The sequence below is a fragment of the Felis catus genome, chromosome B4, assembly GCF_018350175.1.
Source record: "Felis catus isolate Fca126 chromosome B4, F.catus_Fca126_mat1.0, whole genome shotgun sequence".
Classification (NCBI taxonomy): Eukaryota; Metazoa; Chordata; class Mammalia; order Carnivora; family Felidae; genus Felis; species Felis catus.
Window position 1 is genome coordinate 58,562,499 of NC_058374.1, and position 15,754 is coordinate 58,578,252.

Below are 15,754 nucleotides of genomic sequence, written 5' to 3' on the forward strand. Positions count from 1 at the left end.
AAATCCGTTAGATTTAAATAATCTCCAAGAAATAAACAGTATTCAAATATACTTACAGTTTTGAAAATAATATATATTAAGGCATTAGTTTCAATTCATATACTTAACATATAAAAAAGAAATTTGAATTGACCCCAAAGATAAGACACAATACTTTGAAACATGTAATACCTCTGACTTGTAGAGAAATGAGCTCAATCACTTAAACGGTGGTATAGTTATCAATTTGGAGGAAATTCTCTTTTATTTATTATTGTTTTACTTTCTGTTTAATTAACATATTACATATTCAAAAGTTTGCCATATAAAGCCAAATGCTGTATCTTCAAAGAAATATCCATTTAGTCATTTTGGTAAATCTATTCCTGATCAAAGCAAGGTATATAAATAAATAATGGCTGAAAGTGATTTCAAGTAGAATAATTTTCAACCTAATAATTCATAAAGTGAAAAATGGCACTCTCAAAGTGGTAGATTTTAACCCTGCAATACTGAAATTATACAATTATAGAAATCAATTCCTGTTATGACCCCATTAAAAAACAAGCTAAATATAAAAGCAAAATTAAAAAAGTATGATCCTCTATGTACTTTAAAATCTGTGAGTAGTAATTCTTTTTAAAAAGCTGCTAACCTACTGATGCTTTCAGAGACACTAGAGGGAGTCCTAGGAACAAATACTCAGCAAATAAAGTTATATAAATCAAGACACTTTAAATATAATGAAAACTGAATTTTTATTCATTTTAACCACTTCTGTTGAATATTCATATAAACACATTCATATAAGTTATTTATTTCTTGAAAATAAATTTAAACTTTAAAAATTTATCAGCGATATGATTTCTCCTTTACTACACTACAAAAATCTTCTACAATATTTCAAAATGGTAAAATTAATTCAGGGCATTTTCATTTAAGTTACACTTAACTAATTTTCATAACAGATCTAAAAGAAAAATATTATATTTTTGAAGAAGTAAACACAGGGGCACCTGGGCGGCTTGGTCAGTTGGGTGTCCGACTCTCAATTTTGGCTCAGGTCATGATCTCACAGTTTGTGGGATTGAGCCCTGCATAGGGCTCTGTGCTGACAGTGTGGAGCCTGCTTGGGATTCTCTCTCTCCCTCTCTCTCTCTGCCCCTCCCACACAAACACTTTCTCTCAAAATAAATAAATAAACTTAAAAAAAAAAAGTAAACACAGAGCAGGAATGAGAGGCTTGGTGAAGGTTTAAATAAGTAGTTATAGGATGAAAACCAGAATTATTTGGCACCTAAATGGCTTAGTGTGTTGAGCTGCCAACTCTTGATTTCAGCTCAAGAGTGGGATTGAGCCCCATGTTCAGCTCCATGCTGAGTGTGGAGCCTGCTTTAGATTCTCTCTCCCTCTGCCCCTCTTCCCCACTCAAAAATAAATAAACAAAATAATAATAATAAAAAAAAAACCCACCAGAATTATCACATGAACAGCAATGAAAAGTCCAGGGGAAAAAGTCTCCAATAAAACCCCTAAATTGCACTCAATGGTGTTCCCCACTTTCTGAAATCATTCATTACTGGCACAACATATGCTTTTCCTTCACCCAAAGGAGAGGAAAAGTGATAAAATATAACTTATCAGCAATACAATCAAGGCTTAATATATGTAAATCTTTATGCTAACCTTCTTAACACACGAAATACAAAAGCTTCCAACGATGTAATAAAGAACCATTATTTTATAATTCACCAACCCTTGACTAATTTATAATCATAAATGGTTATGAATGGTATGGAATCTTAAAAGAGGATCTAATCCAACTCCCCTACCCTTCACAAATTCCCTTTTATCACATATGCTTATGTAGCCTACTCCATTTCAACTACTTTTACAATGAAGAAAAATGTCAATGGTACTAAAACAGTGAAGCAGATAAAATGAAAAACTATGAGATGGATATAGAGAAGACACATTCTAAGTTAAAAACAATACTCAAGTATTTAGGGGACAATGAAAACAGAATGTGATAACATTACCATCTTCTAAGATTCTGACAAATAGTTTAGGTTAATATTGCACTCTTTCTTAATACTGAACTCTTATGTATCTTATTAAAATTGAATAATTGCAATGATTAAGGAAAGGTTACAATTAATTAAAATGGACACTGAATTCCTTTTTTCCATATGGGAACTAGTCATTTTTACACACACATATATAAAGACAAAAAATTATCCCAGTAATTTTGTTTAAACCCATCCATTTTAGGGGCACCTGGGTGGCTCAGTCGGTTAAGTGTCCGACTTCAGCTCAGGTCCTGATCTTGCAGTCTGTGAGTTCGAGCCCTGCGTCGGGCTCTGTGCTGATAGCTCAGAACCTGGAGCCTGCTTCTGATTCTGTGTCTCCCTCTCTCTCTGACCCTCCCACCATTCATGCTCTGTCTCTCTCTGTCTCAAAAATAAACCCATTCGTTTTAGGACTGAGAAAAACAAATTTGTATATATTTATTACTGTCAAATTAATTTTGTAAAAATATTTTTATTTAAAATTTTAAGTATTACCAAGTACACTTTTAAATAAAATGATATCCATGCCCACTGAAAAAAGCAAGGATTCAATTCATCATGCCCACTAATTATTTGACATTTACACTACAGAGTCACAAATTAGAAATCTTGGAAAAGTATATGCCTCCATCTTTGTTTTAAATAAAAATTAAAGTGTAAAACTTACTACTTTATTCTAAATAGCTCTACTTTTAAAAAAAGTTTTCAAATTGCATTGCAATGTTAAATTTTGCCACAATTTCTAAATTAAGATATTGCTCTATACAATGATACTCAAAGAATATTAAGAGTTCATAAATCTCAATAAAAATTAATGCCAGTCATGCTTTATTTCTTCTGAGTTTAGCAGATTAGTATACCATGTGTCTTTTGGGACTGAGTCTATTATTCAAATGTACATTTTATGCTTTTGGGAGATACACTATTTCAGAACTCAAATCAATATAATAAAAACTACTGAGTGAAATATTTTTTGATCAAGACCAAATTTAATATGGGCTGGTTTAGAAAGGAAACTGAGAAATTCCACTCAGTAAATCCAAATGGGCAGCTACTGTATACGTAAATATGTATATACATAACTTAACGTTGTTAAATTATGGTCCTGCAAAGATTAAAAATACATGATTCTGGCTAAGATTCTACTGTTTGGGAATCAAACATAAAAGAGGTTATTTCAATTTAACATGCAAGCGTGTAACAGTTAAGAACAGTATATTGGATATTATGCCCATTTAAGGCTATAAATAAAGATTCTTGGATAGTAGAGAATCATGAAAAAAGTGTTAGCTAATTAATATGACTATGGATAAGGATACGGGCATTCCAAACAAGAGCAACAGCCAAGACTCAAGGAAAGGTAAGGAATAACATGGTATTTTTTTTACATAGGACAAAACAAACAAACAAAAAACCCTTCAGGCAAGGAGTTTTTAGGAATAAGGCCGAAGGTTAGAGGGGTAGGAAGATGTTACAGACGTATATGTATAAACTGCTATGAAGTTTGAGATTTTATTCCATACGTAACAGGAAGTCAGTGACTGGACTTAAAGAAAAGACAATGACATTTCTTTTAAGTGTATCTCTTTGAATACACTCTTTGAATACACCGTGAATAAAGGCAGGAACAGGTAAACCAAGTAAGTTATAACAGTCCCACCAAGAAATGATAGGGGCCTGAACTAATGATGTGATAAAAGTTGGAATGTAACATCAAAGGAAATTGTGGCTGCCTCCAAATGGGGGTGCAAAAGAGGAATATAAGAGTCATCCCAAGACTTTACCCAGGTTTCTTACTTGGGTAAAACAGTGATGGTGCTGCCACCAAGTCAGAGAACACAGGCAGAACAAGTATTTGCTTGCAGAATGTCCAAAAGAAAGAATACACTATAAGAGTGGGCCCTTCCCCACCTTCTGGGCCACTCTACCTTACTACTCTTTACAGTTTCTTTTTTTTTCTTTCTCTCTAGACCCAATGACAAATGTAGTATACAGCTATCAAAACTACATCAATTATAATTAATACACATTAGATTAAAAATAAGTGTAGTAATGATGGAAACAAACTACCAATTTCTTATCTTTCAATGCTGCCAATCAGAACCCCACACCCTAGGTAGTTCTAAAGTGGTTGCTACTTTGTTACCTCTGAAAGACATCTGGTTTCTGCCAAAATTAATATGCCGAACTTACCAGATTACATTACAATGCATTTTTTAATTTTCACACAGCCAGGAGTCTTTTCTTCTTTGTTGATTTTTTTCAATCTGTACTGTCGGATCTCTCTCACCAATGTATAAAAAGCATCCTCCACTCTCTGCATTGTAAAACACAACTTCTTTAAAGTCTGTTTCATTGGTAATTGTAATTTACTGGGACAGCCTTGTGCAAGAAGTTTGAAATTATGACCTTTACTTGAGAATTTCTTTTTAAAACAGACATCATATTATTTAAAAAAAAGTGGGGATGCAGTTTTAAAATATGGGCTTGAATCCTGGTTTGTTCTTTAAAATCATTTTTGTTTTGTAATGGAATTGGAATTTTTTAAAACAATTTAAATTAGTTATTAGGGGAGATCAGGAAAAACCTAGGACCTATATTAGTATTTGTGTATCAACTAATATAATTGTTATAGTTTGCTAGTCATGGAATTAATCAAAGCTTAAACTGAAGTTAGATTTAAATTATTTAACTTAGGAAAAACAAGCATCCCTGCCTCTCTCACCCCTGCCCTATGTGAGGAAGGAGAAAAATGGTACAGAAGAGATATTTAAACACACACACACACCACACACACCTCAAAATAAAGTTGGGTCAAGGGACTGGAATCTTGAGTTCTAGCTTCAATTAAAACACTGTCCAGACCATTTCTAGGGTCCACAAGTGGATCGGAGATTGGGACTTTTGTAGCTACATTATTTAAATAAAAATGCTACATGAGGGCCATATACCATAATATGAAAACATCGCGAATTGTTTAAAGTACACACACAGAATAGTAACAGTGCAGTTTGTTTCCTTATTAGAAAGAAGTCTTAAAAATAATTTTTAGAGCACTACCCAATTATATTGGCTTCATACCTTCCATTCTAATTTAAATACTCTACAGGGACAAAAGGGATTTCTGCTTAAGGCTACAGTGATAAAGCTATGACAACAAATCATGTATGGCCATATGGAGGCCAACAAAGTTTTTAATGTCTTTTCCAGTCCAGAAAAGTAAGCAGTAGCCAAAGGGGACAGAGTATGCAGTTAACTGTACTCCTAGTTTATCTAGAAAAACATACCACCAGAGTTGAAGCTTACATCTAAAAGATATACACAAATACTAATCTCCATGCAGTGCAAATTAACTTAAAAGATTAGTATTTGTGTTTATTATTCTAAAAGAAAATGAAGTATTTAGAAAGACTGGTATATTTTACTACACATTTAATTTTAAGCTTAATCTGTTTTTACTTTAAAAAATTAATTACTCACTAAGGGGGATTGGCCTATTTGAACTTTCTGGGATTGGTAACATCAGTCTTTCTATGAAACAAATGTGACAAAATGAACCCAGTACCTAGAAAGCTAATACATATCAAAAATATGATTTATAGGGGCGCCTGGGTGGCGCAGTCGGTTGAGCGTCCGACTTCAGCCCGGTCACGATCTCGCGGTCCGTGAGTTCGAGCCCCGCGTCAGGCTCTGGGCTGATGGCTCAGAGCCTGGAGCCTGTTTCCGATTCTGTGTCTCCCTCTCTGTCTGCCCCTCCCCCGTTCACGCTCTGTCTCTCTCTGTCCCAAAAATAAATAAAAATGTTGAAAAAAAATATATGATTTATAGTTTTAAGTTCAATCAGACACAAAGAATTGGCCACTTAAATATTAACTGAAGTAAACCAACAACTAAGGCTTAATTTTTGCATGCAGAAGTTATCACACATTCATTGCCTATACTAGTTAATGAAAAAAAAAGACACCTCAATTCTTTAGGGTATATTAATTTTTATAAATCACAAGAATATATTAAGCACTGCTTCAGTAGAGTTCAATAATTTACCTTTAAAGTAAAACTTTAAAGTTCATAAGATTAAGTTTTGTTAAGAAAGAGGCATTTAAATTTGCTGTTTATATATTAAAATGTACATCTCAAGTTATTTATCCCAGGCAGTGACATATTTCTATTCAGCTATCTAATACAAAAATCATTACAGCCCAAGAAAATTTGCATCTCTTTTTAAATGGAATCAATTTACTCAACTAGCTAGCTAAGTCAACTACAAAATAAAAATCTCCAATTGTTTTCTGAAATTATTAAATATGTTGGTACTTTATAAATTAGCCACTTGTGCCTGTATACAAATTTTTAAAAATTTTATATTTATCATTCTCAAGAGGGTGTATTTTTACTTTTTAAGTCCTTAAAAATTATATATTAGAAATTCTCATTAAATAAGATAAATAACTTAAGGCATTAAAATGACTTGTAAAATATGTAAATTGTAAAGTATGAGCTGGCATTTAAGATATTTTCATAAATTATTCTCTTCCAATTCAAAAATCAATGCAAGAAATTAAAATATAGACCTATACACATAAAAATAAAACAAACCAGGTAAAAGCTCATATTTTTTAAGAATAAACTTTTACTTCTGTTTAAAAAAAGTTACAAAGTCAATAGAAAAGTAGTAAAAAAAAAAAAAATGCTGGGGAGGGTAGGGGACAGGGTTTTGGTCCCCTACTAATTTAACAGAAGCAAGTTTTGATTGTAACTTATTTCTAAAATCATTTTGAACGTGTCTTACTTTTCAAGTGTGCACATTCCCATCACCAGTACAGGATATTTGATTTTTGTTTCCAGCAATGCAGAGAGAGAACTGGAGGCCAATAATTAAAAAGAAGAGATTTCTACCCACCACCAAGAATTCAGTATTAGGGCTTCAGTGGCTAAGATTGTTAATAGTGAGAAATAGTTATTCCAGAGTGACTCTGTTCACTTTTTATTTTTACTAATACAAAATTATATTAAATTTTAAAGAGTCAGTTATTTTCTCAGACTTAAATTACTTCTCATTTCTTAATAATATGCCTTAGAATCATACTGACATCAAGAGAACATTTTTTATCCTTGTGTGTACCTTAAACCACTGGCACTAGCAAAGAACACTGGTTTCATACCCCAAAATGTGTAGCTAATTTTTAAAGACAAAGTGTAGCTGAATCAGATGTCCAATATCCACTGTGGCTAGCTGCTGCTATAAGCTCTTAACTGGCACCCAATGATTTATTCTTAAAAATATGGCTCATTGCCACACATACTTACTCAACTTTCAGAACTGAAAATATTTATGTAAAACAGAGTGTATAATATGTATAATTTTTTCTTAAATCAAGAGATTTGACAATAACTTCAGCTCAGCTATTATCTGAAAACACACCTGTGAGATTAAGGAAATAAGTGTATTCCACACCAGGAGTGGAACTGTCAACACACAGGATCACTCTATATCCTGGTGCCTATAATGCTTTCACTGAGCGATTTCATTTTACACAAGTTCCTGCTGAGTGGCTTATTATCAGCAAAAATTCTTGCAAACACTTTCAAGGAAATAACACTTCAAGTACTCTCAGTATAGACAGATGCAAGACTACTAGTTTTATTGGTGGACAGGCATGGGAGAAACTAGATGTATCCTAAAAAACAATTCTGTATTGCTTATTTTTCAAGAAACCTTGCTAAACTATAGTCCATCTCAGGTACTACTGAAATGCAGCAAAACCACTACACAGGAGGTTATGCATGGAGCACAGCAGGTGCTCAGTAACTGTTTTATTTTTAACTTGTAAAAAGTTAAAGTTCAAGATATTTATCTCACGTACACAAACTCAACTACAAACTATTAAAGAGAAATATGCCACATAAGGAGTTCCTTATTTGGTCTGCTTTAAAACAATTTGATCAAAAGTTTTCTTTAATGGAGGTCTTCTCACAACTAATTTTAAGTATCTAGAAATTAACAACAAAAGCCAGAAATTAATCACTCAACATTTTTAAGTTTGTAAAACTAATTTTCCCGTTACACTCAAATTGAGACCTCCAGAAAGCAAAAAAGCTGAATCAGGAGTAGCAGATATGCTAAGAATTCTGCTTCTGTCATCCACTTTACTGAATACTCCCCAATTCTGATTTTAGCAGACTGGAAAACACACATCTGATTACCATGGTGTCAATGTTTTGGTTTCAACAGTCTTTGCCAACACTGCATCTACTGCCCAATGAGGCCAGAAAAATCTGGCAATTACTAAACTACCCAGATAAATGTGAACTAGAGGTAGCAGTATTTATATACTAGGAACATAGGGACCACATAAAGCATACTAGCAGAAAATAAAAATTACGCTGGCCTTTCAGATGTAGACGAAAATACTGTAAAAAAATATATAGAATTCATTATATTCTAGCCTATATGATGGGCTTTTTAAATTACAAAGTAATTTATTTCATAAGATACACAGTCTGCAATCCTGTCTTAAAAAGTACTAGAGTAAAACTCCTATTTCCCTTTCACAGAATATGTAAGTTTTATTTTAAAATTACTAATGTTAGCCTGTAAATTTCAAGTCAAAAGTCTGACCTAACTTCTAGCATCTAATCAAACAATACAGTTCCCCAGAGAATCAGGGATCAGCACACTACAGCCCGCAAGCCAAATGCAGCCATAGCCTATTTCTTGTACTGGCCACAGCTAAGAATTATTTTTGCATTTTTAAAGGGTTATAAGAAAAAAAATTGCAACAGATACTCCTTGTGGCCTCCAAAGCTTAAAATAACTTATCTAGTCCTTCTAAATGAATGTCTTATTCCTATTAACTTGACTTATAATTGTTTGGTGTTTGTGTTTTAGGTTCATGCTCAAGACTAAAACTTAGGGCATGAAACAAACAGCTGCTGTTAAAATGCAACAAGAGTATGCGTAATTATTTTGTTCAAGTAGCAAATAAATAATAGCAGATGAGTAACAAAATACTCTGCAGAAAACAGGGATTCAAATTTTCACAGAAACTGGAAATATAAATTTTTAAAATTTTTATATATTTTATAACCTCCACAATTACTTGGAATAGCTCTTTAAAGTCTTTCAAAAGCATGCAAATATCAAATTAATTTCAGCAGAGGAAGATTAATAAATTTTTGAAAGGCAAATCAACAAGTCCATGAAATAAAAAGAAGTCAAAGATCAGAAACTAAAATATCTAAGTTATAGTTTAGCAACATAAATTATATAAAGATATGATAGGTTATAAATATACGAAAAATTGAATGTTAGAGGAAATAAAGTACTACAAGTATGCCTTTGTATTACTCTGTATTTTAATTAGACAATCTCTATATAAATATCTACAAAGCAAATTTAAATTAATCCACTTCCATATAATATATACTACATTCACCTTCCCTACCTCCCCCCATAAGAAAACTTATAAAAAAAACCTACAAATCTACTTTAAAAGGAATCCAGGTAATTTTCGGATTAATTATGAATGCTGTGGTCTAGCAAAGCATTAACATCAAACACTAAGAACAAACTAGTACTTCTTAGGTAGTAACCATACATGATACACAGCTAAAAGGCTCTTATCATTGAGAAGCAGAGGGCAACATTGTTGAAATAACAAGACGACTCCCTTTTACCGTGTTCTGTGTTGTCGCCTACCCCAAGTGTGGTCCACATACCAAATATCAGCATCACCTGAGAGCCTGTTAGAAATGCAGGATCACAGGTCCCAACCTGAACCCACGGATTAGAATCTGGATTTGAATAAGAAGCCCGGTCAATTCATATGCATTATTAAAGGATGAGTAGCCCTGCTCTATTTGCAAACCTTTATAACATTAGGCAATAATCTCAGATTTTTTGTTTTTTGTAAAATGTGAACTAAAATATTAACTAATGTTGTCTAAAAAGTATCTTTTAAAAGTTACAAATAATGCAAGTTAATAAAATGTTAATGGTATGATTTAGTAGTAGGCAGTATGTTTACAAACGTTTTCAATAACATTCCTTCAATTTTACGTTTGCAAAATATGTTTTTTGAGTACTTCCTCTATAAGGGAAATCAAGAAGTCTGGTTAGAGAAGATCAGTAAAAAGAAGACAGAAACCAAACTCTTCCCAGTCTTTGGGACCCGGGAATAGATTTGAATGAAATCTTAACTCCTCTGAAATAAAGTGAAGTGCTATATACCAACTTCTTTCTTGAACCTATAAGTCAGGTTTTAGAATGACATATTTATACTATAATCAAACCATAGAAATTCAGCTTTTAATCCTCCCAAAAAACTTAAAATAGAATTCATTGTTTTTTCAGTGTGTATCAATTTGTACAGCCATGAAGCAGTACATAAGCTTTTCCACTAGGGAAACAGACATACACACTAGCTGAATAATGGTTTACTTGAAAATATTTACACCTTTACAAAATTGAGTGAAAGTTTTCCAATACCTGTTTTTATAAGTTTAACCTGTTTTATATGTAATGAGTTGTTCATCAATTTTCTTAACTCCTAGCATTACAGAAGTTAAATTCCACAAAACTGTTTTTCTGGGTTCACATATACATGTAACGAGCAAAACCCAAAATAAACGTTCATCTTGTATGGAACATAAATTGATCAATTTCTTAGTATATGAAAATTACAGTCCATCATATCCTTATGTATTCCTTTCTAGAATTTTTTTTCTGTATGTTAAACTCTCATTTCACACAAATAGGTTACATAATGTACCTGAAATTATTTTATTTCACTTAGAGAAAAAGTTACTTTTAAAAATGAAGATAATTTCTGAAAAAATTCAGGGTCAATCTGGCATTAATTTTTGTCAGAGCAACAGAGCAAATGAATAACTGAGAATTTCCATTTACTTTCTAAATATCCTCTTGCTTTAATAAAAACTTTCTCCAAAAATAAATATATCCTTAAAAAAAGTCTACAGAAGTAAAATTCTTCAAACAAAATTTAATCTAGAAACACATGACCTAATACTCTTCAAAACACTTCTAAAATAGGAAACTCAGTATTTGTTCCCCTGTTCTTTGACTTTATAAATATAACAGTTAAAAAAAATTCCCACATTTCTTGAATGCTGAATGTAAGATGTGCTGAGTTTAAGAGAAATGTTCAATGTGGAAAGAAACCAAAGCCAAAAGTAATACCATGGACACTGGATTAAGAAATGCTGCCCTTTCATACCCTTAAAAGAACATTTACCAAGTAAACATTGTTTTGTTTTGTTTTTTTTCCTATTTTAGCATAACGGAAAGAAAAAACTAAATTATATTAAATAATGTAACAGTTATGCTATCAGGCATGTACATTTATCAATGCTCTTGCCCTCCTGCCCTCAAAATGATGTTACGAGAATATACGTTAGCAAATTATGATTAATGATTAAAATTATCTGATATAGTTTGCAGAGAATAGATATTGATTACTATATTGATTACTATATTACATATTGATTAAATTTCACTTACCTGTCTTGTCTTTGCTGATGTTTCAATAAAAGGAATTCCATAACTTCTTGCTAAGTCCTGAGCCTGTTTTGTATCTACTGTTCTAGAAGGCAAATCACATTTATTTCCTACTAGGACCATAGGTACATCTTCAGAGTCTTTAACTCTTTTTATTTGTTCTCTGGGGAGGAAAAAAAAAGTTACAGTGGAGACATTAGTAACAAAAAAAAAATCTTTCAAAAATTGTCCGTAATTTTCTTATAAAATATGGCTGAAAGAAGACATTTAATGTAATTCCTAGTTTCCACCACACCAAATTTTCCTTGCTTCCTCATCTAGTTATTTTTTTTTCTCCATTTTAAACAGAGAATTTCTGTGTCTCTTAAAAGATAAAATATCCAAAAATATAGGAAAACTACAATCTAATAGGTTCAAACGCAGGTAGGTCACAATGATAAAACAGAAAATATTGAAAAATTTTAAGCCAAAAAAACTGCTATACCTAATTTTTAAAATTATAACCTTAGAAACATATCCTGTATATGTTATTAAATGTATATGTACAGAATTTAAAATGTTTATACAAAAACATAAATTACGATACTGACCTAATTGTCACATACCTTTCTCAAAAAAGAGACCACCAAGGTGGAAAGGTTCTGATTTCTACGTGGACAACATTGATGTTACTATACTGTTTATTCTGTTAAAAGTCCTTCTAAGATTTGTTTGTTTGTTTGTTTGTTTTCCAAGAAGATGTGCATAAACTTTAAATTTGGGGTAAAATTATATTCCTTCACAATTTTGGGTTAATTTCAAAGATACAGCATGGAGGAAGAAGCAAGACAACAGAGTTAGAACTGGTTCAGATTCCCAGTTCCTCTACTCATTAGCTAAGTAAACTTTATAGCTTAACAAACATACTGACACCTATTTACTATTCTACAAAAACACTGTCACCCACTCAAATTTCTTTTTCTCTATTACCAGACTACAAGGAAAACATGCTGTAAGAAATGTATTAGGTAAAATGTTAAACCTCTTAACTGGGCTAACTCACTGTTATAAAACATAGCTAATGAATGGGATGTTTAATATGCACTTTTTTGAAAACTGGACATCCTCAAAGCAATAGAATATAAACTATATTTAATGCAATGATTCTTTTAAAGTCAATTTTATGCAGATTTGTCAGATTCTTTATGAAGTGTAATTTTTCTAGTATTTTAATCTTTCACTGCTTCAGTTTGTTTTTCTTAACTATCTAAAGCCAATGTTTATCCAATTACAAGAAATTCTACACCAAATATACTCAATTATTTTTAAGGCTATTTGAGTGGTACCACCTCAATTACCTTTTCGTATTTTTGTTGATGGTTTTCATTTTTATCATGGCTCCACCTTAAGGCCCTGTGACCCTAGTGTACAGTGATTAAGAGCACAGGTTTTGAAGTCAAACAAGCCTAAGTTTCAATTCCAGCACTGCCATCTACCCGATCTGGAACAAGTTACTCAACTGCTCTAATCCTCAAGAACTTCATTTGTAAAACAGGGATATAATGCCTACCTCATTATTATTTTAAAATTCAAATTAGATAATTAGCGGATGGTAGTCAGCAAAGACTCAGGAAATGAAGGATATAAATAATTACTCCTCAATGTCATTTTATTATCAATTTAAACCCACCTATAGTGGTGAATATCTTCAAATGATTTAGTATTATTTATGGCAAATACACAAAGAAAGCCCTCCCCAGTCCTCATGTACTGGTCCCTCATTGCACTGTACTCCTCTTGACCTGCTGTGTCGAGAATATCCAAGAGACAGGTTTCTCCATCAATTACTACTTGTTTCCTGTAGGAATCCTGAGAAGGGAGAAACACAGTCTGGATTATTATGGTGCACCTTTTACTTTTAAAAAGGTGTTATGCACAACTCAACAACAAAAAGACAACCCAATTCAAAACTGGGCAAAGGGCCCTGAATAGGCATTCCTCAGAAGAATATACATCAATGGCCATTACACACATGAAAAGACTCTCAACACATCATTATGGAAATGCAAATCAAAACCACAAGGAGCTACCATTTCACACCCATTAGGATGGCTATTATTTTTTTTAACTTTATTTATTTTCAGAGAAAGAGAGAGCATGAGCAGGGGAGGGGCAAAGAGAGAGGGAGAAAGAGAATCCTAAGCAGGCTCCACACTGTCAGTGAACAGCCTGATGTGGGGTTTGATCCCATGAACCAAACTGTGAGATCATGACCTGAGCCAAAATCAAGAGTTAGATACCACCCAGGATGGTTATTATTTAAAAAAAAAAAAAAAAAAAAAAAAAAAGGAAAACAAGTGTTAGCAAGGATGTGGAGAAACTGGCAACTTTATACATTGCTGGTAGGAATGGAAAATGGTGAAGCCACTGTGGAAAATAGTTTGGCAGTTCCTCAACAAGTTTAACAGAATTACCATATGATCCATCAATTCTGCTTCTACATATATAACCAAAAGAATTAAAGCAGGAAATCAAACAGATACTTGTATGCCAATGTTCATCACAGCATTATTTACAATAGCCAAAACGTAGAATATATACACAGTGGAATTTTATTCAGCCCTAAAAAGAAATGAAATTCTGACATATGTTACAATATAAAAGAAACTTGCAAAACATTGTGTTAAGTGAAATAAGCCACACAAAAAGGCAAATATCTATGATTCCACTTACATGAGATACCTAAAATAGGTAAAGTCACAGAGACAAAGAGTAGAATAGAGGTTATACCACACACGGAGAGAGGGGATTTTATTGTTTAATGGGCACAGAGTCTCAGTTTGGGATGATGAAAAACTTCTGGAAATAGAGCTAATGGCTGCTTAACATTGTGAATTTACTTAATGACACTGAATTGTACATTCAAGAATGGCTGCAATGATATATAAAATATATATTATATATAAGATACATACACCATACCACAATTTAAAAAAAAGATTTATAAAAAAGTGTTATACAGAGATTCAACAATGCAAGTATTCATATTATGAACAAAATGACCCGAATATTCTATTATTTTTTTTAATGTTTATTTTTGAGAGGGGGAGAGGGGGAGAGAGAGAGAGAGAGAGAGAGAGAGAGAGAGAGAGAGAAACAGGACAGAGTGTGAACGGGGGAGGGGCAGCGAGAGAGGGAGACACAGAATTCGAAGCAGGCTCCAGGCTCTGAGCTGTCAGCACAGAGCCCGACGCGGGGCTCGAACTCACAAACCGCGAGAGCATGACCTGAGCTGAAGTCGGATGCTTAACTGACTGAGCCACCCAGGTGCCCCCCCCCCCCAGCCAATGCTCTATTAAAGAAAATAATTATTACAGAAATGGGAGAGCTCTACCAACTCTGTTATTCAGGATGATTTAGAATGGCAAAAAAATCAATTTACAAATAATTGTCACGCATTTATTTCCTTAACAGTCAAAAGAATACATAAGAGCAAGGTCAGTACTGAGGATTTTGATGCACTTATCCATTTCTGAAATCCTGGAAATATCTAACAGCCAGATAGATACTATGATAACTCTAGAGAGCAGGACTGCTTTATCTGCAAATTCTGTGGGGCCTCTATTAAAAGGGGCATCAAGAAAGGGAGGGAGAAAGATGAATATCTTAAAGAGATTTTGCAACTCTAAGACTGAATAAAGGAAAGGGAGTAGATAACATTATAGAATATTAAAATGAAAATTTTATTTTCCTCTGACTTTTGATTAATACTTAAGACTTCATGTACTCTCTGCCAAAATAGGACTAAAAAAAAAAGGGAAAGGGATGGTGCAAGGTGAAGTCATGGAATAAGAGGGAGGGCTGAAAATGGGTATAAAGTGTAAACCAAGGACTTATTGTTTCTTATTGTTCCACATGTGGGCTATAGTATTAAAGTGCCCTTAGTTCATGAATTACTACATAGACCATTCTATCATTAAAGAAAAAGAACGGTCATTAAAAATCATGTTTTTGGTAAAATATTTGAAAATTCTTTATAGAACACAAAGATATATATGTGTAGCATGATCCCAAATATATGAATATATCTATATACATGTATCTGTATGTATTATTTTAAAACTGGTGATATATACACCAAAATGTTAAAAGGCTATGTTTTTGATAAAGAAATACCTATCTTTTTTTTTGGTACTAGATGCTACATTAA

The 15,754-nt window shown here is 32.7% G+C and overlaps 1 protein-coding gene across 3 annotated transcripts in view; it reads right to left on the bottom strand.

Moving 5' to 3' along the window:
* Positions 1–15,754, bottom strand: part of KRAS (KRAS proto-oncogene, GTPase) — a 40,370-nt gene that overhangs the window by 4,949 nt on the left and 19,667 nt on the right. Inside the window, exons 3-6 of one of the 3 annotated variants that reach the window (XM_045061560.1) lie at positions 13,235–13,413; positions 11,569–11,728; positions 4,250–4,365; position 4,160 (exon numbers count right to left, since the gene is read on the bottom strand). In XM_045061560.1, coding sequence (XP_044917495.1) covers position 4,160; positions 4,250–4,365; positions 11,569–11,728; positions 13,235–13,413 — 456 coding nt within the window. Of the gene's footprint in view, positions 1–2,461; positions 4,366–11,568; positions 11,729–13,234; positions 13,414–15,754 lie in introns of those variants that run through there. The other 2 variants (XM_045061559.1, XM_023256853.2) reach the window with 2 other exon arrangements.